At 39.1% G+C, this 25,942-nt stretch overlaps 1 protein-coding gene across 2 annotated transcripts in view; it reads right to left on the bottom strand.

Annotated features, from left to right (window-relative positions):
* Positions 1-17,449, bottom strand: part of GXYLT1 (glucoside xylosyltransferase 1) — a 29,268-nt gene extending 11,819 nt beyond the window's left edge. The window contains exons 1-3 of one of the 2 annotated variants that reach the window (XM_054631406.2): positions 17,142-17,449; positions 9,321-9,413; positions 548-722 (exon numbers count right to left, since the gene is read on the bottom strand). In XM_054631406.2, coding sequence (XP_054487381.2) covers positions 548-722; positions 9,321-9,413; positions 17,142-17,344 — 471 coding nt within the window. In that variant the 5' untranslated portion in view covers positions 17,345-17,449. The remainder of the gene's footprint in view (positions 1-547; positions 723-9,320; positions 9,414-17,141) is intronic. The other variant, XM_054631405.2, reaches the window with a different exon arrangement.
* Positions 17,450-25,942: the final 8,493 nt, after the last annotated feature.

Genomic DNA, 25,942 nt, shown 5'->3' with positions numbered 1-25,942 from the left:
GTCACAGTTGATATGACATTTGAAGCACAAAAATAGTAAAACCCTCCACAGTTATAGCTTCAGCAGCTTCTACAACTGCTACTCCAGTCATAATGTAATTTTAATTAACTGAAATTTACTAAAATTACACATAACCATATCGACCACATTCAAAAACAGGTGTTTCCATTTCTCTAAACAATATAAGACTGACTCATGCTGTAAGCACAGAGACAAAAAAAAGGACAGATCTATAATTTTTTCTTGTAAAGCCAACTTTAAATAAGCTCATACAAGGTAACTGGTTTGTGATCAGAACATCAGGCTTGTATTTAACAGATTCAAGATGACAGATCAGAAAGTTTTGGTCTGTCTCTAGGAGAAACTCTGGTATCAGCGGTCGGCATTCTTACACATGAAAAAATTTCAAAGATCCCCATTCAACACTACAAATGCCTTATTACCTTAGACTCCTGCATTTCTGCCACTCTATCAAACATGTAGAATTGCTATATATTCTGCTACAAATTGTGCTACAATTTGATTGAATACATTTTTGAATACTTACTATGCCTTTGAAACTCTCGTGCAACTGGTCCTCAGCAAAAATATGAAAATGGAGAGGTTTGATGCTGAAAATAATGGCTGATCTCAACATAGTAACAGTCTCCTCCAGTCTTTCACCACAGGCCACCACTGCTAGATGCATTTTCTCAGAAGGATGTGTTTTCATATAATCATATCTGATACAAAAATATTTTTTCATTTGACATTATTTCTAGCACAGGCTTAAAGAAAAACTCTACTATTTACTGCAATAAGTAATTAACAAAACACCCTTTACCATACTTAAACCAGCAAAGTATAACTCTACAGAACATGCTCATATGTATGCTTACATTTAACCTGAACCATTCTCATAATCACTCCCACCACCCCAGCCTACAAGGGAAAAAAAAAGGTCTAGAAGATCTATATACAAACATTTATTGTTTACAATCTTACAATTCATTACTAGCAAGGAAATTCATTAAAAGAGCTATGCTAAAAGAAAGACTACATGAAGTTACATTAAAATGTCAAAGGCTGACAGTAAATTAAGTCTATACTTGGGTTTTTTCCCCCCTCCCTGGACTAAATACAGACATAGGAAAATAATGACAATTACAGCAGAGTTGAACTCAACAACAAAAGTGAGATAACATCTACTTCCAAGAAATTCTGTTAAGAACATTTTTGACTGATCTAGGTTTTGTCCATTTTCTGCTCCAGTAAGTCCTTTTTTGACAAACACCCTTCAGCACTTCACCCAAGCACTGACACACAGAAAGCTTTCCCCTGTCCTTTCGTCTTGCAGGAGTACAACGTGGGCCGGATGAGGGGGAACTAATCAGATGGCCTTGTGGATGCCCTGGTGCTCCCAGTGCTTCTAGAAACCCCTCAGGTACACTGACCACACACACTGCCCATGGCCTTGAGGCTAAATCATTGCAAGGAGTGGGGACAGGGAAATCCTTTATTCCTGAAGACACCCGTGCAACAGTTATCGTGACATGTGCCTGGAGTGTATTATACAGGCACATTCTAAAGTTATTTCAATACCTCAGTGCAATAGACTAAAACTGTCATCGGGCAAATACCATTAGCTTGGTGGCAAACAAAGTGGGTATACCAAAGATCTCCTGGATTTCACAGATTTAGAAAGAAAAGCTTTCAGAAAAGCTTTCAAAGCTTTTAAACACACATTAATTCAAAGCCCATGTGGAAAACAATATTATGCACTTGAGCTGTTTGCACAGACCATGCGAGGAGGGTGCTAACAGAACCAAAAGTATCTGAAGGTTTAAATTACAAGTTTAATGCCAAATTATGAACACAAAACCAATTCTGAAGTTAGAAAAGACTAAACTACTAACAATAGAGAAATGCTTGACAAATCACCCATTCTTAGAAACTTGTTGGAGACACTTCAAAACAGAAATTACCAGATGTGATTCTTAGTGCATAATCTCAGCTCAATTTATGCAACCAAGTAAATATATACAAGTTTTCCTTTAAATTTACAATAGATAATATTCAAATATGCCTCTTTTCTTTAAGGCACAGAAGAGCTACACACATTATTTTTACTTCCACAAGGCAAAATATAAGCAAAGTTATCACTGTAAAACTACTGAATTTGAATGCCATGAATAATTACTGCATTTAAAAAACATTGTAAGTTTTGAAAGAATTTAATGCCCTGGAAATAAAAAAACTTTTTTTTCCCAAAAAATTTTAATTAGATTATGCAGCAGTCTTAGTCAAGATCTGGAGCATTATTAAAAATCACATGGATGAAAGACCTCATAGGTCAGATTTACATCCAAAAGAGGGCACCTAAATGAGGATGCTAACCTCAACTGTGTCTGAAGTCTCATTAAAGCCAACAGAGATGAGCAGGTTATGGAGTATAGAGAGTAATCCACCTTATTTCAAAGTAAACACCTAATGCTTGAATCAACTTTCAACATAGGTATAGTGCCATTTAGTAAATTCTAAAATATCCCACTTAATCTCCAGATGCCAAAAAGACTGAATATTTCAAAGATCATTTTGTGTCTACTACTCCTAAAAAGATGTCTAGGATATCCAAGTGCTTCCTGATTAACACCAACGACTCACATCTCAGCAGCTAAGTGGCTGGTCACCTGGATCATCCTCTATGCCCTTTCAATTTTAGTCACTGTTTAAGACCTAAGTGACATAGACACCAATATGCAAACATCTATATTCAGATTATTTAATCTGCAGATTGAAACCTTTTATAGATCTTGAAGCAAAATCTGAAAATTAGTTCAGGTTAACACACACACAAAAAAAAAAATTCTTGAAATATAATCAAGACATGCCTATTCAGGCCTTTATACATAAAGCTAATTTAAACATTACACCATGTAGTAGGTAGTAATGTAAAACACACAATGCAAGCTGAATATGATGAGGGTAGTTGAAACTGAGAAATAAGTACACTGCCACAGTGTGAACAAGCTGCAAGCAGAAGATTAGCCTCATCACTAATCCACTGAAAAGGGAATTACAATAATTAAGCCCTGAAGTCATGAGAGCCTACAGTGATATTACAAGGTCATGTGATAAATAAGGGCAAAACCTACACAAACTGCATAGCTGAAAGCCAGTCCTGAACTACATGTAACACACAGCTTTCCATGAATAAAGTATGACAAAAATTATGCTCACAAAACACTAAAATGCACTAAGATTCAAAGACTGTAGTTTATTATTTCTACATCTAGTGACCTCTGTGAATAAAAGAACACTTTTAAGCCACACAACAAAAAACTGATTATGTTATAATGCTGTTACAGTCACTCTGCTCACACAACCTCTTCTGTAACTTTCAGACTTATTGAGTTCAATGTTTTTAAATCTGTGCTTAAAAATTATTTCTTTAAATGCAAAAAAAAAAAAAAAAGTTAGAAAGAGCTAACAAAAACTGAATTTCAGCTTGTACCAAATGGGAAACAGCTGGACTCAGATCCATAAATTCACAACAAAAAGTTTTATCCTTGAAACAAATGGAGCAGGAAGCCATTGGAAAGAACAGGCCACCATTCCCTCTGTGGACTACCCACTACAAAGGGAATGAGATACATTAGATATCAGAAATGTATTAAGGCAGAAGGTAAGAGACTTTGGAACTGTGGTCCTTACTCCAGACTCCATGAAAAAACATCCTTTAGTGATTATAAGCTGCATTTGACTTCCCTGCATACAGACCACTGGGAAGCACAGCCTCCCTTTTAGCAAGCAGGCCTCAGTGCTACTCCTCTCCCCTTCATACACACCTCTGTCCACTCCCAGAGAGAAGCCCTATCCCCACCTTCATCCAGGAACACTATTTACTGAAACCCTCAGCTGCCAGCACCTTTCATTTCTTTCCTCTTCCTGACATGAGAGGCAAATTGTTCAGCAGAACTTACCAGCTTGAGCTTTGCAGCCTCACCTTCAATGTGAATGTGTTCCACCAACAAAGCCAATTATGTTTTTCATTATTTTTTTCACTTCCTTCTTCAATAATATATCTACATGGCTTCAGTTTTTCCACTGATTTTTTCCCAAATTTTCTGCCTTCAACTGCTCCCTTCTTTTCCCACCTCTGTAACCCTTCTCCCCATCTTTGTTCCACTGCAGTTAGGCATGCAGCTCCCTCCCCAGAAGCCAGGGAAAGGAAAACCGTGCTCATTTAGATAACTGGTCTGGTATCTGTTATGACCAAGTGACACAAGATCTTTTGGCAATACATTTTCTTTTTAGCAGTTCAGTTGCTGAGTTGACAATGAGCAAAATAAAATTTATTCTACATGAATAGTAACTTGTCTGAAGCTAAAAAGGTTTGGTACCAGGAATCACAGCTCTGGTATGAACCTTTAGTGAAAGTCAAATACAGGTTCTGAAAGGGTTAAGATGCTTTCAAAAGTGAGGAGATACTTTCAAAAAACTTCTTGAGAAGCAAAAAAACAAAAAAAAAAATAGATTTTTTTATATGCACATTTCTAATTAATAATAGCTCCATCTTTTGGTGTGGGAGAACGTAGTGGAAAAGCTGGAAAAAAGCAACAATAGAGAGAGTGAAATAGAAACTGTATTTTAGTAAGGATGTTGGATAGACTAACAAAGAAAACTTCACAGACCCAATTTCTAAAAAAAAAAATCCAATACTGTGGCAGTCCTCACTCCTGCAGGGGAAAAAAAACCTCTGGTAATTAAAATAGAAGAGAAAGAAGGTACCTGTAATGTAGTAAAAGATACTGCGTAGGATGCCATGACAGGATTTGAGTCTTTAGGAAGAAATAAGAGAATTTAATTTTTGTGAGGATACTAATTGCACATGAGGGGTAGGGACAGTAAAAATAAACAAAAGCCTAGAGACAAACCTCCACACATACTTCCATGAGTTTAGGAAACACATTTAAAACAATCCATTTTTGCCAATGTGAGTAAAAACATGTATGTTAAAACATGCTACTCAGCAGCAGCAAAAAGCCAGGTACAAGCCTTGTCCTGAAGTATTTCTGTGCCAAGTGCAGCCCTTCGTTCTATACTGATTAATTCTTCTGTTAATAACCTCTGAGAGAAGAACATAGGATATCCTCAGTGAATCTGCTGTAACAAGGTTTTCCAGAGCCTGTCTGTCAAGACACTGCCTTATATTTAAAGATGTTTACCATGATACATTGTATATTAAATTAGCATTTCTAGGTCAATTACAGCTACTAAGCTGTAATTTGATAGTAGGCTACAGAGGTATGTTTTGACAAGTTATACTTTTCTAGAACCTTCATGGCATCCCAGCTGCATTTCCTGGGGAAAAAAAAAACCAACACAAATTTTATTGGCACTAAAATATCCCCCAGCTCCACAAAAAGCTTAGCTCTGTCCTTTAGACTTGACACAAGGAATTGCAGTAGAGGTCACCTTTATTTGTATAAGGTAAAGTTCTCCTACTCTCACATAACACATGGAAAGCACAGGTGAGAGGGTACCAAAACCACAGGAATATCCTGTATATAGTTCCATCTAATTTGGTGTAATAGAAGTGGTTTTCATCATTAGCATAAAAACCACTAATTATATTCATTAAATTGTGCAGGGAAAGTATTTTCATATAATCAAACTGTATTATTTCAAAGCTGACACTATAATATCCCTCAGAGAATCAAATGGTAGATATGTAAGTACAATACAGATGGCTTATTGCATCCTTTTTCCTTTTAATGCCCTGTTTGATCTAAATCAATCAACCACTAAGAAGCCTAACCCAGCAGCCTTTAGTCACCAGAAAAACAAAGCAAATAGGCAGAGTAAGAAGGCAGCAAAGCTACATTGATTCAAATCCAGCTGTTAAATCACTTCCACACTTACTACAAATAGGGTCAAGGTAACTACAGACATTATCTGGATTTGGAAGTGATGAAAATTCTAGTTTTTACTTAGCTTAACGGTCTACTACAGCACTGCATGTAAAACATGTCATAATCAAGAGCTTATTTTGTAAAAGTACACTAATGATACCACTGCATATGATGTCCAATGTAATCTACTCAATGCCAACTCAATTAGAAGATTTGGTCTGAAGTTACAATATACGAATAATTTTAAATTGACTATAAAAATAGAAGTACCATTCTCCAATGAGCCTGCTAATTTAGAGAAATTCCTTTTTGCAGGACTATCAGAATTAATTTCAATATAACCACACCACACAAAGCTCAATATACCCACAAACTTAGTGAAACTTTCTACTTTAGCAAGCAACACAAGTTAAAACCCACTTAGTTGCAACATCCAACAACTGAAATCAGCCTGGTCAGATAGCCATAGTAATGACCCCTAAGAACTTCTTCCTAGTCAGTCCCATTAGGAAATAAGCAGCCATACCAGCTAGACAGTTCTGAGCACCTTCAAAGGTGTACTAGAAAAGAAAAGCATCATCTAGACCATGCAAAATCTGAGCCTCATGTTATCTTTATAAGCATTTTTAAAATTTTGATAATATCTATACCACTGCACACAAAAGCAATCTCATGCTTCCTCTGTCAAGGTGAAAACTAACAAATACTCTGTGCCAGAATAAAATTAATAATCAGAATGGTGGTGAAAAAATGTGGGTGCAAAATAGCTACAAAATCCTTCCCACATACAGCAAAAGCAATTGATCTTACACTGACTAGCCTGAAGATGCTTATTATTCCTTATTAGAACCAGCACCTGTTCAGAGGTCATCAATTTCAAATGCTCTTCAACTACTGCATGACTCATACTGAAGTCTATATACACACATCTCTCTCTTAAAAATTTCCAGATTCTTCTATATGTCTCCAACATTTCTATCACATATACTTGAATCTTAAAAATCTATACGTGTTTTCACTTAATACACTTAGAGCTACTTAAAGGAAATAACGTAGAAAGCTGCATTTCAAAAATGTCTGTGCCAAGTTCTCTCAAGAGTAAACATGTAATATATATATAAAATATAATTTTCCTGATATCCAGGAAAAAAAGCTAAATGGAATTACAAGTTAGAAACAGAGAGATAACAAACTTTTTATTAACAAAAATACTTAAAAATCCAAAAGCTCCCAATGTTTTAAAAACTTAGTGGAAAATGGAAAAGAGACATTTTAACTCTGGGATAAATTAGAGCATCTCACTGAGGACTTCAACAAGCACTGAAGTCAGCACAGCATATGGGGATTAATTTAATAGTAAGATATTGATAAAACAATCCAGATTAATGTAAAATGTTTAATCTGAATACCACACACCCTTTACTCATTTAAGCAGCTTTTTTTCTTTCAATTTCAAAATGTATAAACATGAAATTCTGCAAACCTTAGAGCTCACCATGAACCATGTTTCATCATGAAAGTGGACTCACCCAGTGAAGTCATAATCAATGCATACTTCAACAGAATTGTCTTCATAGCCACATATGGAATTCTTAATAGATTAATACAAGTTATAGCTTAAGGTATGTGCAAATAAACTGCATGGGATTTGTCCATTTCTGGTTCCAAGGTTCCACTTGCCTCAAGCCTGACAGAATATCCAGAAAGGGCATTTTCTGCTATTTTTGTGCATTACTTTGTATCCATGGACTTCTTCAGGCTTAGGGGGGTCAGAAGACAGCAAGAACCTCCCTGGTCTCAACACTACAAATGTTAGACTGGCACAGATGTCCAAGGATTAAATGAAGCTTACAATCATATCCTGTCCCTCCACCTAGCATAAGCTAAGCCCCTTCACCCTCAATCACAACAGCATTTCATTTATCCCACTGCACTAAACTTCATAGAGCTAAACACCCAAAACATAACCTATAAGGAAAAGAAAGTTATTTCTGTCTATTCAGATAGCTACATCTGCCTAACAAAGTCATGTGCATCCCTATGGATTGAGACACAGTGTGGATTGCTACCAATAGCAATGAGAAAAACTCAGCAGCCCCAAATTGTTGATGAAGTTCACTAACAGAATAAAAATCAATCTAAGTAACTTCTTTAAGGAATTTCTTGACAACCAATGAGCTTAAAAAGCACTGACAACACACAAGCAGAGAGGGATAAGGGATCTAAAGCCTTTCCCACAATAATTTTCAAAAAAACCAGTAAGTCTTGTGAAGCTAAGCTTTTCTTCCCCAGAAATATTTAAGCTTCATGCTAACAAGAAAAGATATCAAGATAAAAGATATCAAAGGACAATCAGCAAAATTTTAAATGTAAGAAAAATTGACTTACAACTTCAGTTATGTACTGATGAGAACTATGAAGGTTAGAGAACTGTCACAGACATCTTTAATGAAAAATCCTTTCCTTAGGATTTTTCCTCCTGAGAAGCTGAGAGGCCTCAGGAACAAAATTTAAACAATGGTTATTTGCTGCTGTGGAATGCAACAGGTGCATCTTTGATTGGCCCATGTTGGTTGTTTCTAATTAATGGCCAATCACAGTGAGATGGCTCGGAGAGTCTGAGCCACAAGCCTTTGTTATCATTCTTTCCTATTCTATTCTTAGCTAGCTTTCTGATGAAATCCGTTCTTTTAGTATAGTTTTCATATAATATATATCATAAAATAATAAATCAAGCCTTCTGAAACATGGAATCAGATCCTCGTCTCTTCCCTCAACCTGAGACCCCTGTGAACACCATCACAGAGAACTACCTGACAAGTAGCTTACTTCTTTTCAAGAAACCTGTGTAATGTGACAGCCTAAAACATCTGAGCCACCACATCAAAACATTTAAACTTATTGTTAAAGATGCAGCATTAAGGCAGACAGTCTATTCTTTAACATACTTTGTTAAAGAACATTCAAAACTGTCTCTTCAATGCTTTTCAATGAAGTACCCTCCTTAAATTCTATATAACATTTAACTTGAATTTTAAAAAATCCACATGTACTTACTAAGCATATCATTTTATTGCAAGTTATATTATGGGTATTCATGTGCAGCAAATTTTATTTTAGGAAAATAATTTATCATTAACTTTTCAGACTATACTCAGACAGGCTTTTAACAGATGTTAGCAAGTTTCTATTTAACGAAGCAATATAACTGAAAAAAATCTACTCTTGGTAGTAACACTTGAGTCCACAATTCCAGAACATAATGTAACATGAAAAACCCCAGATAAAGGTAACCACAATATAAGCAGGTGAAATGCATGTGAAGTAATCAAGATATTTTGTTTTGCCACCTTGCTAAAGAGCCAAGAAACATCAGCTACATCTGTCTGCAATCAAACAATAAAGTACTATTTAACAACATCCTACCTAAAAGCAGCTTCCCAAAAGCAGTTCATTCCACAAACATCAGAGGGCAGCATCCAATAGGAATTCCAGAAAGATACAGACAAATTCTTACACCTAACAGAATAAGACAAAAATAACCTATATGAATGTTACTGATTTTATGGCAAAGTTAAATGGACAGTCTCCTAGCTCAAGCATAACTTGAACAGTAATTAGCTGGCAGAAAACTGGCCATGTAATGCAACTTGAATACAAAGGAGAAGGTATTAGAAGCCAATCAGAATTTTTGAAAGGTAGAATGGTCCCATTCTTTAGCCTTTCCTCTTCATATATTTTCAGAATGAGAAAAAACAGAGGGGCTGAGATTTTTGAGGCTCCTGCTATGTTCTAGGCTTAAATTAAACCCATCGGTAACGAAAAAGTAGCGCATGGCAACACTTATTGCTACAAAGAACTTCATCCTTTCAATATCTTTGTTTACTTAAATTAGAGGAGCAACTGTAACTTTTCATTTTTGAGGTTACATTGTCCGTTTAACACAATCCCTATTCACCCATTACTCTAGTTAGTGCAAACGTGCAAATCGGATTTTTAATAAAAAGCAGGACTTAGCAGCACCAAGGAATTCCATTGTTTTGTAACAGATGGTTAATGCAATACAAAAATAATCACATTTCACAAGTTTTCTTTCTACATACTAAAAGCAAGACTAATAATTTATTGATTTGTACTATGTTAACAGCTAAAAAAAAGCAGGGTTTACTAGTTCATCATTACATTTTATGCAACAGCAATATAGGAAATATTTTTAAATAGAAACAAAAGTGTGTATTTCAAAGGTTCTGGTAAGAAAATCAACATCAAGAATTACGATCTGAAATGAGTAAGCAGAATATTGTAAAGCAAGAGACACTCTCTTGAGTGACCTTCTCTGCTCCCTGCCCTGGTGATACAAAGCCAGTAGTGTTTATTCTCCTTTGAAATTAGTATCTGTGAATGAAAGACATGTGCAAGAAAACCGACACAAAAGCTGCTGAGTTTCATCAGTAGTATTTAAGGACTATGGCTCAGAACTCTACTGAAAGTTGGCTTTGCAAGTTTGAAATTAATCAGTACCATCTTGGTAGCATAATCTGAAACCTGTGAAGGCCAATGTTTTGCAATACCAGACAATAATAGCTCAATGTAGCATCAAAGAATGTCAAGATTAGTAAATTCTGCTTTTTGTAACACTTGAGAAAAACGACCTGTTAAACACAGCGTTTCACAAAGCCTCATTTAAGTGCTGTGGGGGATGGTGCAGTTCTTTGCTAGATCACAGGAAATCCTTGTATTCTGTAGATAAATGTGTTCACAAGAATTTTCAATTTCATATTATTTCATGACTTAAGAATGCTCTCCACAAATAAATACCCAGGTACAAAAAACCAAAAATATAGACTGCAACTCTATTTCACGGATATCTGCACTGCTCTTTACCAAAGTATAAAACCACGAGTTCTCTGTGCCAGGTTCTCTTTTGTATTACTCTTTGTGGCTTTTGAAGTTTTATAAAAACTCCAAAGCACATAAGGTCTTCCACCTATGTGAAGAACAATCTTTATGATCTCTACTACTAGCTTTTTGAAGGAACTGTTTCTCACTACTTTTAAAATAAATTAACAGACAATCTCTCCAAAAGAGTTGTGTGGTTTGGAAGACTATTACGCTATTTTTACAGGGGATTCCTCTTTCATTTGTCAACAAGAGCTTTCTTAGCTGTCTTGGGCATTATCCTACCCAAACTACCAAGGCAAGAGGCAAATCTGAAGTAATGGCTGTGTCACTTCTCTGACACATTAGGCCTTTCAAACATTCCATTTAGCACAAGATTATCAGCCTTGGGTTTGATTCATAAACTGCATATTTAAAACAAAAGTGTTACTAGGATACATATGTATGCAATTTACCTAATGTTAGCTCAAGACATTCTCCTGTCAACAGCAATCTCCTTCAGTTTGGCAACATGCTACCATATTCCCCAAAGGTTTTTCATTTAAAGGATTAAGATACTGGAATAATTGGACAACATTTTCTTCTTGTCATTCACATTAAGATCATTTAAAATGCCACTCATTAAAGTATTTTTTTACTTGAAATGAAATTTGATGAAAGCTTGGACAACAAACAATTGCTTTGTACAGCTAGGGAGTTGCATAATACCTGTTCACAAACAGGTACAGTCATTGTTACCTCAGAGAGGTTACTAGTCAGACAGGAATAGTCACCTTCAGTACCATGGAGGGATATTTTGCTCACATCTATTATTGTTATGTGATTAAAGGCCAGTCCCCACAAATAGAAAGCAGAAAATTATGTGAGGTGAAACAAACTAAACAAGGCACACGGAGTATCCCAACACAGCCCCAATTCACAAGGGCAGAGAGAGCCCATCAACCAGGCAGATGATCCATGCACCAGCCTAGGCAAGGTAACAGGAGAGACTCTCCAGGCCAGTTTACCAACTGCCTAATGGGATTACTGCCTGAGAGGGTGTAGGACTCATTGTGGGATCAAAGGTGGGCTGGGGAGGAAGGAGAATGCAAAAAACAGAGAGATGATTAAGAGGTTCCAGTCACATGTGAAGAGTTCTGTTTTCCTGGGTGTGGGAATGGCTCCATCCCATCTGCACACGCAGAAGTCAGAGTGGCTGCAGGTGAGAAGATGGCCACAGCCACCAGATCAGCCTGCAAGCAGGGCAAGGGCTGGGAGCCAGGTGTCAGACAGGCCCTAAGACTGGCCAGACTGCAGAGAACAGCAAGTCTGAGCTACTGAAAGAACCTCTCTCATAGCCACAAGAGATTAGGGTCTGAGGCATGGCAACTGGAAGCACCAGAAAGTCTGAGCTGGCCACCTGGTGTTTGAGAAGTGGCTAATGTGGTCAGGAGCAGCTATCCATAAGACTCCCTTTCATGAGGCAATCCTGTGGGCAGCTGCCACAAGGCTAAGGCCAGGAACTGGAAAGGTCCAGCACATTCACCTGTACAGGTGTCTGCACATCCAAGAGGGTGTCAGTAGCAGAAACTGAATTGGGTCTGCAAGCCTCAAGGATTCACACACTCAGGTCAGCAGCAGTGGAGGCCAGAGGATCAGGAGCCTGTTCCTGGATGGAGCAGGTGTCTAAGGCCAGTTACTGGAGGAATCCACCTAACATACATTGATGTATTTTTCATTAAAACCTTTCACCCTGATCAGTCAGAGAAGGGAACAGGATCAGGACGCTTGTTTGTGGTTGTGCAAGCACTGTTTCCTGTGTGCTGATCTCTGTGGCCAGCCATGTGTGTTTGCAATAAGAGCCTATAATCCCACTGGAATAAACACCCCACTTTGCTACTGCCTGGATACCCAGGAACATGGAAATGCAGGAGCCTTGCCTGCATCACACTACTGGGCTGGACAATTCCTAACACATATGACTGTCAAAAATACAAAAAAGAAGAAATATGAAGTTTCAAAATTCATTGGTGTCATAGAGAAGCATTCTCAATGATCTGTTTGCCAATTCAAAGCACCTTTTCCTAAAGCAACCAGCCACTTCTTAACCACCTTTATCAGTTAATCTAGCTTCAACATCCCTGAGTAGCAGAAATTTTAGTATTGCAGACATCGAAAAGGTGTCTATATTGTGACCTGAAAACTTTTTAGAAGAAAGGACAATTTCAAATTAGTTTGTGAAATACATAGCAGTGAACAAATTGCAGTCATGAAGACTGAGGCCCCGTGCTCAGGCAAGTCAAGTTTTAACCATGAGAAATCCGTCAACAATCAGTGGCAACCTCCTTTTGTTAATGGAGATCATCGTTGTTAGAAACACTTTTCAATCCATGTGGCATATTTGTACTACTGTAACTCCACAGCAACTTAGCAGAAGGTCCAAATGGTGAGGGATGCAGCCCTGATGACAACGTTCCTGTCAAAATTCCTTTCATTAACAACCTAAGTTTTATCAACTGCATGAAACAACCAATAGACAGACTCATGTCTCTCCTACAGCACAGTCCACAAGTGCAGCAAAACAGGAAGGATGCATTTCCTTCCTGCTCATAATCACACAGGAGTAAAAAACTGGGATGATAAATGCTTAATTCAACTCTGAAACGCACTAAGAATTTCTAATTCTCCTCAACAGCTTTTCTGAACCTTTCCAGCAATAGCACAAATTTGTTATGACATATTTAGTCATAGAAGCAATGGCTTTATTAGATAGGAGATGGTCGATGCAATGCTAGATGTCTGATACCTCAACTTTTAAACTGGAAAAATCTTGATAACGTTTCATTGCTTCACAACATTCCTATGCAAATAATATTTGCTGGTCAAATGCTTGCCAAATTCAGCAGAGTTTTTAAATGAAGTTGCAACTTCAAATCATTGAATGTTTAATCCTTTTAAGTTTACTTCATATTTTGAAGTGCTTTGACAGGTTCTGGACCAATTTCTTAAAATAAGAATAGCTGAAAAGCAAACTGGTAAAACTGCTGGTTAAGCTCTAATACCAATGAAAACAGCTGTGTAAAGGCAAGGAAAGATCCAGCTACCTGTTATAACCACCCTCCTCTGCTAAGCCTGTGGATATACTTTCTGCCCTTTTCCATGCACTATAATCCACTTAACTCTCCCTCTGCCAGAACAGTTAGAGAGCAAGAGACTGGTACAATCAAACATCAGTGCCACACATAGAAGAACGGTATGGCTGGCAGTAAAAAATGCTAAACTACAGTGTAAGGGAAATGCGTTCCATCTTAACAGGGTCAAATTCACCGACCTCACTAAATTCACAGAACTGACAACAGACTGATTCCTTCTGTATATCTCAAAATTGCTATTATTAGAACAACTTTTATTATTAGAATAAACTTTTTTCGACCTGAACAGAAAGATGAACATTATCTGCCTAACTGAAGTGGCAATACTGACAAAATATTGCCTTGGAGGGAGTCAACAGCTCCTCCCAGTTTTGTATCATCTGCAAACTTGCTAAGTATCCCTTCCAGTCGTGCACCCAACGCATTTATGAAGATGTTTAGCTATTAAATTCTTAAAGTGTTCTTCAACTGCTTATATCAAGTCTCAAGATACAAGCCTTCAGTCTCCAGTCCTCTTGTTCCTCAAGCTAGAGTAGTATTTGAAACAAACAACTCCTTACTAAACTGATTATCCAATAAATTCCTGTGAATTATTATGTTTGTTGGAGGACCCTGCCTCAACCTGTAATTCTAGCTTCAATACGGTACTTCCTTTTAAGTTATTTTCTTCTTAAACATGTCACCACCATTGCTAAGTTCTTCCAGGTGTAGTATTCCAAAGCCTTATTCGATGCTTGAAGTTTTCATGTTTGCATGTTTCCAAAAACCAACAGAAAATTCAATGTCTCCCTTCCCTATCCCAGAGCATGATCAAGTTCTTTCTGCCCTTGTGGAATATACCAAACTGGACTATTCAGGCAAAGAAAACACTTCTTGGCTAAAGAAAACAGAAAAACACTGCTGAGTGTATGAATGCCTTAAGATGATAGATTCGCTTTGCTGAACTGTATTTTAAAGCTATCAGTGAACACAGCTGAAGCAACTCACTTATGAAAGTTACTATTAATGCATACAAAATGTTAAACTTCAAGGACTAGAAGGTGATCTAAATGCAATTTACTCTGTAAGGTTATGCACCCTTCAGGATATTACATGATCACCAGACAGTCAGAAGTGGCCATATGATATGTGGCCATAGTGCTCAGTCAGTCTCTGCTGGAGAAGTAGCTGATGTAAAAAACTGAAAAACACCAATACATTCAGCAAGATGTGTGTGTCACTTACAATAGTGAATGTAATGCAGTTTAACACTCAAGAATAATTTACAAATGCATCTAAAGGAACATTCAGTGGGACATTTCTTAACTGCCACAGGACAGAGCTTTTCCCTAAAAGCCTTTTCTCTTTTCTAAGAGTCTGACTCACAAATAAGTTTTGCACATGCACTTTTTGCACAAACAGCATGTTTCAATAACTGACAACAGGGGACATTTATCCTGAGCCTTCAGCTTGACAGCAGTTTATAAGTAAAGAACTCCCACACAGGTGACAATGCACACTGGTTTTGCAAGGAGATGTACCCCCAAACAACTGTATACAGTAGAATGTTTTGTGGCATTTGAGACCTTTAGAAAAGAGCTTTGTCAGTTCATAAAACTTTTCTATTTGATGACACATTTGAGGAGATTTATATCTCATCTAACTGCAGCAAGACGCTTCTTGCACCTTGTTGAGGATCTTCTCCACTCATATATTTAATTTAAAAACTACGCTTTTAGTACGAATACTAGAACAGTACAGCTTTTAAAATAAACTTGGTTCATTTTTTGCTTACTAGGAGTATGATGCAGCTGAAAGTCATTTCAGTGTTCAATAGTATAAATCATTTATTTACATTATTATCTTCTACCCAACAAAAGTTTGCTTCATTTAAACTGCATGTTTTCTTTAGTAAAACAAATATCATACATGTTTTTTTATCGTATTTTTATTTAGAACTAGTAGATTTCAACCACTCACAAGAAGTGAGTGGTTCTTCACAAACTAGAAGTGAGGCACAATTATCCTTACATCTTTTTCATGTTAAAATCTGCATTAACTTGAACTAATGCAAAAACACGGGGGAAAAATTCTTCTAAGTAGTTACACCAGTCGATAGCTGGGTTTCACATTTCAGCTGACTCCACCCCTAGTAACTCAGAATGCTGTTTCATGGTATTCCAAGATTATTAAGTCAGAGTTTGTCATCCTGCCATCCTCTGTAAGTCCTTTACAACAGCATCGACACTTTTATAATTACATGATGAGGCAATACATGATGAGCGCTGAGTTGGCCAAAAACTAGGTAGTTTTCAAGCAGGTCACCACACCAGATCAACTCACTCGTATGCTCAGGGGAGCACGAGCAGTACAAGGACTGGGGGGCGCCAGAGCTTGTACAGCACCGGGAAGCAGCGACCATCGCCAAACCTACAAACTCACTTTGCTGTGGAATCTGAGCAGAGGTAGAGCTAGACTGGCCCAGAATGGTCTGGTCCTCCATTTTTCTCCATTTTCAGTAACAGATTTCTCATCACTCCCCTTTTCCTGGCTTTAGGGTTCCGGTAGCCACAGGTGAACAGGATTATGAAACTATACTCTAAAGGAAAACTAGTAATTTCCATTCCATAGTCTCAATCACCACTTGGCCACACTAAAATTTCTGCTGACAGAGGGCAACAGAACTTTGCAGAGTGTGAGATGCTCGGATATGCACTCCTTTAATTACAGAACTGAACTCACTGCTTTCTGTGAGACTGGCTCTATTAAGGTATCCCATAACAAACAGTTTTGGTTCACTGAAGTTGTGTTCGATAGTCATACAGTTACTAAGTTTCAGACCTGAACGAGCACTGTGAAATTTTATCCTTTTGGAAGAAGGAAACGCAGCCCTTCACTCGCCCTGTCCCACCAAGCAGCAGCAAGGGACGGGCTCAGCGCCGCGGGGACGCGCACGGGGACGGCCTCGGTCGCCGGCAGCGCCACTGCTGAAACTTTTCCTTGCTTGTTTAAGGCTTCCCCATCCGCCAGGACCCGGCCCGCGGGAGGCCGGGAGGGAGCGCACAGACACCACCGCCCGCTGCCCCGAAAGCGCGGCCAGGCCTCGGCGCCGCCGCCCGCCCGGCCCCGCTCCGCCCGCGGCCGGCACGGAGAGCGGCGCGCCGCTCCCGCCCTCCCGGCCCTCCCCGCAGGAATGCGCCGGGAACCGCCGCCTGCGCCCGGCCCCGGCCCCGCGTACCTGCCGCTCCCCGCCGCGCCTCGGCCCGCGCTCCCCGCCTGCCGCCAGGCACCGGGCGTGGCGGGCTCTCGGGCCTGCCTCTCGCGGCCGCCGCCGCCGCCGGGCTCCTGCTCCAGGGACAGGGCCAGCTGGCTGAGGCCGTAGAGCAGCGAGCAGACGGCGCAGCCCAGGCACAGCAGCGCCACCCGCGCCAAGCGCCGCATCCTCCCGCCCGGCGCGGCGCGGCACTGCCGGGCGGGCCCGCGGCTCCGGCGGCAGCGGGAGCACGACGGGAGCGGCAGCGGCGCGATCCCAGCGCGGCCCCGGCGTGCGAGGGGCGGGGCGGGGCGGCCAGGGGCGGGACCGGGCCCGGAGCGGGGCCGGGCGGGCCGCAGGGCGGGGCCGGAGCGACGCCCACTGTTTATTTGCCCCAAAAGTGAAAAAAGGCGCACCTCCTTTTTCCCGCTGCGTCCCTGTTTTCATCGCGGCCCTGTGCTTAACCTGGTCTCGGCCCCATTCTGGCCTTGGTCCTTGGGAGAAGTCGAGCGATGAAGTATCCAAAGTAGAGACAGTGGCAGTCCCGGTCTGCTCCGTTCTGGTGCGACCTCACCTTGCCCCCACTAAAATTTCTGCTGACAGAAATCCCGTGTGCAGTTTTGAGAGCCTCAATATAAGAAGAACGTAAAGCTGCTAGAGGGTGTGAGTCTTCATTAAGGGCCAAAGCTCCCTCTAAATGACACTCTTTCCTTGCCCTTAATGTTTCTGTTGCAGTAACTTTTCCTGTGTGAAAACTTCACAGCTGCCTCTGCACAAGAATATTCTGTACATATAAATATCTAAAGGGAGGGTGCCAAGAAGGAGACAAACTCTTCTTGGTGATGCCAAGCAGTAGAACAAGAGGCAATGGGAGAAACTGGTACACAGGAAGTTCCACCTGAATATGAAGAAGAACTACTTTACCGTGCAGGTGACTGAGCACTGGAACAGATTTCCAGAGAGGTTGTGGAGTCTCCCTCACTGGAGATATTCCAGAACCATATGAACACAATCCTGTGCAATGTGTTCTAGGAAGGACCCTCTGGTCCAGGCAGGCTGGACCAGATGACCCACTGTGGTCCCTTTCAACATTTACCCATTTTGTGATATGCCCCCTCATTCCTTAGGCAGCTGAAGTTACACAGATGTCCTTTCTCCTCATACAGACACAGTCTGAGAATGCAAATCACTTTGGATGCAGGCCCCTTCCCTGCTCTGGCCCTGGCCCACAGGTGGCTGCGTGGCACCCTGGCCAGAGGAACAGATGGGTGCTGCCGGGCAAGGGAGATGCTGAGCCAGAGAAGCTTGGAGAACTGAGCCTGAAGGATTTGTTTGCAGTTACTAGCAAAGATAGGGGTATTTTAACGCACCAAGTCATGCTTCTGGACAACAAAATGTAGGTCTGAGAAGTGGCAGAAGAAATAATAGCTGTACATCTTGCTAGATGGGGGAGTATTGGTTGGGTTTCAGCTGAATCCAACACAGTAGTGCATCCTCTGTCTAGCCCAGACCACTGAGCAAAGGCCTAACAGTTTGACTAACCTATACTATTGCCAAGGTATTTTAAAGTCATTATTCAGTGCTGCTCCCTCAGCTTCTGGAACTGGCTAAAAAAAATACAAATTTGGAATAATACTGTTTACTTCTTTGTCCTTACAGTGCATTGGCTCTCATTTTTTCTATGGACTAGAAACATCCTTTTTTAAAGCAAGTGATAATATCCCCATTCAGGACCCTGCATTTTAAAAAAATGCCAACATGTTCTCCAATAAACCATTAAAAACAGTTCTGTTATAGCTTTTGTGGTCTAAGGATGAATGTTGTATGTCAATGCCCATAAAACCTGAGCCATAGCTTACTGCTGTTCTTGGCTGTGCTTGAAAGAAGGGGAAAGCAGGATGCCAGCTGGCAACTCTGATAGTTGGAAGAGAAGTAATGCCAAAATTGTTCATCACCTCAAAATAAAAAGAAAATTAGGAGAAAAGGTGGCCCTCAGAAAATATAGGCTACTCCACTCTGTTTGCAGTGAAGATACTGGGATGATTATCAAAAGACATAAGCAGGGAAATTGAGGCTGAGAAAAAAACAAAACATAGAATTCAAGAGGAAATAAGGAACTATGGAGGATGAAATCAGGGCCAAAGATGGCAGGGTGGTGATGGGAGAGTCATAGGTGAAATGGGAGAGGATTAGGAAAAAGAACTCTGGAAGGAGGTTACTGGCTTGCATTGCAGGAAAAACTAGCTCTGAAAGCACCACTCAAGGTCTTAGCTGGACTTTCTGTCCCTCTGTTCTGTGTTTCTTAGTGCTTTCTGCCACAGGCTGCCATTCAGCTTCCCTGATTTTGTGTTTGTGCTCAAAATCGGCTCCATGGCTCTCATTGCACCTGCTGACCGGTGTCATGAATTCTTGCACTCTCCCACCTCACAGCCCTTTGCACACACTGTCAAGTCCATATGGCAGGGAGTGAGTGTGTGAGTAACACAGACATGAGAAGCAGAGCAGAGAGATATAATGAAGTATTTACTGACAGCAAGCTTAAAAGCAGAGACCACTTATTCCCTGCTGAGGTGTTACACTTGTCTTTTATATGGAAGAGTGTTCCAGCTAGGGAAAATGAGGTCTGAAGGGTGTTATAGTGGCACCAAGAATAAATGTGGCAGAGAAGAAGAAATTATATTTTTAAGAGGAGAAAATAAATAAGGAGTGCTAAAGAGAGGTGACAGAGGGATAAATTTTTTTTATTATTATCAACCATGTCATTACCCAAGTATGAATTTAAGGACTTCATTCAGTGCTGTTCAATAATATGTGAATAATTAATGAATGAGAATATATCTGCAGTGTTCTAAGAATATAACTAAGGCAAGGTCAGAAAGAAAGCATCTTTGTTAAGCCCTCTGTTGCTATTGGGGAGAAAAAAACCCATACACACACAAGGCTTTTTGTCAAACTGCAAAATCTGTCCATTTAATCTAAGTATCAGTTGGTTTGATAAAAGATAAAATGCTTCTTACTACAAACTTGGCCTTGTGAATAAGGAAAATAAGCAAAAGTTACTGAAATGGTATACCTAAATTGTATCACAGAAAAAAAACATTATCAGATGGTATATAATTACCCAATTAAGTTTATAAATTCTTTAAAGATTAATAATTATATGTCTTTATTACATACCATGAAAAGTTTATGAACAATATGTAACATTTTATGCTACAAGGTCTGCTAGTCTTTAATTAACTTAAAACATGAAGAGTTACAATCAGATGCAAGATTATCTGCTTTTATTGATTCTAAATCTTTAATCCTTTTCTTGACTAGAATTTAGTTATTTAACTATGTATCTTTTGTATCTTTAGTATTCAATTCTATTTACTGCCTCCAGAAAACAGCTCAAATCCAGAAAAAAACTATCGTAATAAACTACAGGTGACAATTTTTTTAAAAATCAGCATCTGATATTTCTGCAAGTGGGTTCATAAGGGTCATAAGAGCAGTCACTGTGAGCCAGAAAAGGAAACCAACATTCTAACAACTCATTAGATAAAGAGATAAATCAGATCAACATAAATTAAAAAAAAAAAAAAATCAGTCCTAATCAGATGCATTTGTATCATTCCCCCTGGTTTTGTTCTTTCACAAAATTAAACCATTAATTGAGTTGGTAAAGCAATAAGATTTTGTGCTGATAGATTTGTGTCAACACTTCCCTGTATGCAGACCAGTTAAAGGTTTTTCAAAGGCAAAGACACTTCCTTTGATGTTCACGTGCCCTTTCATACAAGCTGCAGTGTCAGCACTTGGCTATGATAGATTGCAAGGTTGGGTAAGTAGGAAGAAACTGCTTTGCTGCCATGTGTTGTACATATGGTATCATCAGACTTCTTGGGGCAATGACCCTGTTCTCTTGCTGCCAGAAATCACTTTTTTCCCTGCCTATTAACTTTTAAGAAAAAAGACTTAGTTTGGTGCAACTGCCTTCCACTCTTATTGCATCTACCCCTTCAAATTTCCTAATGTATGAAAATATTAACCAAAATTCTCAAAATCAATTTTCATTGACAACCAAAATATTATTACCTTCCCCCATTACTTTCCTATTTAGCTCTCATTGTTTAGCATTGTAGTGTGTTCAACCTACTTCAAGCAGAAGCTTAAAATATTTTGCAATTATTGTTGATAATCACAATAGCACCCAAAGACAATAGGAAAAACATCAAGGACAATAGTGCACAAAATTAAGTAAGCTGCCTTGTAAACTGTTTAGGAAGTGGTGTGATACTTTGCAAATTTCCTAATTTCTTCTAATTTGAATCAATTATTTCTTTATCAATAGTACACTTCAAAATTTATTTAATAGATCCTTTGTGAACAATTGTAAGTTATTAAATATTAGTCAAAATATTTGTAGCATTCCTCTTAAGAAAGTTCAAATTTCATGGTCTAAATCAATAAGCATCTATATATGTAGACTTGCATAGTATTTAATAGTTTACTACATTAAAAAAAGCAGAATGAATACTTTCTAGGAGCACAAAGATAATTTTCTTTTTAGCTTTTTTTCAATGTTTTTGTGTCAAGTCCTTTTTTTCTGAAAAGATTTCTACATTTGGAGCTCCCGAACATCAGTCCAGAAGGGATTCTCAATGTTGGACTTTTGTTTCTTTGCGTCATCTAAAACTTTCCAAAGACCATACCTGGCATGGGTATAATAAAGAGGAGATAGGTGACAGCCAATATGGCTTTACTAAGGGCCAATTGTGCCTGACAAATTTGGTGGCCTTCTGCAGTGGGCTTGGAATGTTGCTGGATGAGGGAAGTGCAGAGATGCCATATACCTGCACTTGTGCAAAACATTTGAAACATCCCACGCAATATCCTTGTCTCCAAACCAGAGGTTGATGAGAAGCTCAACATGACCCAGCAATGTGTGCTCGCAGCCCTGAAAGCCAAACGGGTCCTGAGCTGCGTGAAAGCAGCGTGGCCAGCAGAGCAAGCGGGGGGGATTCTGCTCCTCTACTCCACTGCCATTAGAGCCCACCTATAGTACTGTGCCCAATTCTGGGGTCCCCAACATAAGAAGGCCATGGACCTGCTGAGAGAGTCCAGAGGAGAGCCGTGAAGATGACTGAGGGCTGGAGGATCTCTCCTGTGAAGAGAACTGGGCTTGTTCAGCTGGGAGAAGGCTCTGGGGAGACCTAACTGCAGCCCCCCAGTACCTAAAGGGGCCAAAAAGAGAGCTGGAGAGGACTTCTTACAAGGATATGTAATTGGTAAGACAAGGGGAAATGGCCTTAATCTAAAAGAAGGTAGGTTTAGGTTAGTTATAAGAAAAAATTTGCTATGAAGATGTGGAACACCAGAACAAGTTGCCCAGAGCAGCTGTGGATGCCCCATCCCTAGAAGTTTTCAAAGCCAGGTTGGATGGGGCTTTGAGCAACCTGGTCTAGAGGGTGTCCCTGCCCATGGCAGGGGGTTTGGAACTGGGTGACCTTTAATGTCCCTTCCAACCCAAACCATTCTGTGGTTCTATGATCTGTGTTTAAAATACTTTTGCAAAGAGTCAAAGCAAACATACTTACTTATGCAAATATGTACCATATACAATAAATATAGAAATAAGGCATGAAGGGCTGGTGTTTACTTGTTTGTTTATTTATACATAACTATATTTAAGTTTAAAAGTCCTTATTGTGTCCTGCTGTTGTTTGCTACAGCATCAGGTGTTTTGAGTCCCGAAACTCAGATCAGGGTTTTTAAATTTTTATAATATAATTTTTATCTCTAATAGAACAAATATTTACTAGCCATAACCCTGCACAACAGTAACTTCACATTATGCCTTGAAAGTTCAATTTTTAAGATGAAATATATGAAATAATCTGAAAGTAGTTATCTAAAGTATTTTTTACCTTTTCCATTTCACAGTAAGAGTGCTGATTCCACACAGTGAATTTATACTACTTGTACTAAGTATGTTATCCTATTCACTTTTTTTAAGATCTTTAAAATGAATGCATTAGGCCAGGAAATATTCAGACCATAAACAAAAAAACCCATCCTTTTATTTTAGGGGTGGGGTTTATTTCATATTTGATGTAAAAATTTTATGCATTTTATTATTTTATTTCCAATAAAAAAGGCTACATGTCTTGGAAAGTGAAACTACACCTAGCAAACAGCTAAAATGAAAAAAAAATTAGATGACAACTGCCAGCTGTCCTTATAAGTGGAAACAGAGGTACAGGAGAGTTGTCAGGTCTCTGAGAGCCATTTAGCACTGCAAGCCAGATGATACACTGGAGCCAGTAGCTCCTATTTTGAATGGAAAAGACAACAGATGGTCATTCAGTAAGGAGGTGTTTTGGAAAGTGGTCAGTCAGTCAAACCCAGTAAAGTGTTGACTGACTTTGCCAATTTATTTACCTTTATATTTTGTTCATCTGTACTCTGGTTTTACTCCCCCTTCAAGTAGAATTTTAAATGTAAACCAATGTAGAGACAATGTCAGAGATAGAGAAATAAAATCTTACCGTTTGGCTCTCTACATCTTTTACTCTAAGGGTTGCTCAATTTTCATAAATACGAATTCAAAACCATGACTGCTTCAAAAGCAGTCAGAAGTGGTAATTGTTTAAAGCACTTAGTACTTCAATTATCAGAAAGAGATAAGACACTAATATTTGTCCATTTTACTGGCTGCTTCTTTTAACACTGAAAAGAACAGCCAAATCAGAGACAAGTACCTAAGGTACCCAGCACCCTCACACTTGGTGGCAGTCTCTGCCATGCATGAAGCTCACACAAGTCCCTGCTGTGAGCAGCCAGCCTGCCCTGGAGTGTGCAGCCATCACACTGCCTTATCTGTGGTGTCAATTACATTGCTCTCAGACCCTTCTGCTGCAGAGCCAGCAAGGAGCTGGGATATTGTGTAGTGCTGAACTTCCAGCCTGAAACACCCAAAATAATTTGAAGTTTTGCTAACTCAGGACTGTATGTACACATAACTCAGCCTTCCTTTGCCCATCTTTAATCTGTAGCTTTACAAATTTAGTTTTTACTCTTTTTTTTTTTTTTTTTCAGGACAAGAAAGGGTAAAATAAAATTGGACACTGTCCTAAACTATCTCCAGGCACCAGGCCCATATCTGCAGGGGAATGCTGTGATCTCCCATGGCTGCCAAAACATTTGTGTGGAATTTAAGAAATTTGTTTTGATCTTCAGACCCATAATTGTGTAGCAGTCTGGCTGAACAGTCAATAGCTGAAAGAAATAAATAAAAGGGTGATAGAAGGCCTTAACAACTTGCTCTCCCCTCTTTTGAATCCCTCCTGTTCTTGCAAAATAGATGAGTAAGTAAGACTAAATTGGACGCCTTTAATTAGTGACAATAGCCCTATTCTGGTATCTGATGCCAATTTACTCATTACTTTTGCTAGAACCAAATTTGGTCATTACGTCAACAGTTTCCCAACACTTGCTGCCTGCACTTGGGGATCTATGCCCAATAATGACAGGGTGTCATTTAAAGCATTCTGCACCCAAGAAGGTACCAGCCTCACATGCTGCCTCCTTGGAGCAGGGATGAGCTCCTGTACTCCTGGCCAACACTTCAGTTACCTGCTACACAAATGAGAAACTCCAATGGTCTTTACAAGAGAATCAGCTTCTTTCAAGAATGCTCTGTAGGACCTTTGCCTCATACTGCAAAGCAACAATTCAGAGAACTGAACTAGGGAGCTGTAGAATTGAAGACAAATTGAGAGAACCCACACAGACCACTGTTTTATAATCTGCTTCAGAAGCAAAGTGCATGAGATGAATGAGATGAAGCCTTAGACAAAGCCTCCTCAAGTTTCTTACCTCACTGGTTACTTTAATTTGCAAGCATTGATGCTTTCATAGTTTCTTGCTTCAGAAGTACTCCCAGGAATATCTCAACTTCCATCATAACCAAAAGTGGTAATGAATCATCTCTGCTAATAAATTAGCAGAGGCTTCTTGGCATTTTTGAGATCAAATTCCCAAAGTCTGCTGTTTATCTCCAAATTCCCCACTTGTACTTCTTGCACTTTCTCCTAGACAGTACAAATAATACATTCAGAGAGGGGTTCTGAACATCTTAATAATTTTATTTACCATTTTATCATAACACACCCTAAGCATCACCAATGCCAGTCAAGATTGTAGTCCACTTACATTAGTTTTCATCAAAAATATTTCCTTGTCAAATTGTTCCCAGGCAAGAAGTATTAATTTATTCCTGGGAAAGGCATTTTAATGTGTGTCACTATTCTAGGCATCAAAAACATCTGTTTATGCTCCTCTGAAACCAACAATGTCATCAGTGTGAAATAACTATAGGGATGTAAGTTTTTAAACAATTCCATTATCATTAATTGTGTACCATTTATCATAGTAAAAAAAAAGTCTTTGCACTGTGATTCCTTCTGTTTCTTTCTTTCCAGACACTTCCCCTCAGATTTCCTGGCGAGCTTTCAGAATTTTAAATTGTTTAAAATAGTCTTTGAACTGAGGTCAGGAAGAGGTCAGTTGGAGGCAGTATCCCAATGGGTTAATGTATGGTCATCTTTAAAGGAGTGCTATGATAGAATTGAACATAGTTTATCAGACAGAAAATTTGTAGCATCTCATGATGCAAACTGGACTTTCTGAGTGTTACAGAGACCTTTTAAGTAGACCAATATACTATGTTTTTCTTAGAGTACCTTTAGATTTTTTAAATTAAATTTGTGTATATTAAAAAATTACAACCACACAAGATC

Source organism: Agelaius phoeniceus, chromosome 5, assembly GCF_051311805.1.
Source record: "Agelaius phoeniceus isolate bAgePho1 chromosome 5, bAgePho1.hap1, whole genome shotgun sequence".
In the NCBI taxonomy this organism is placed as follows: domain Eukaryota; kingdom Metazoa; phylum Chordata; class Aves; order Passeriformes; family Icteridae; genus Agelaius; species Agelaius phoeniceus.
This window is presented reverse-complemented; position numbering and strand designations above follow the sequence as displayed.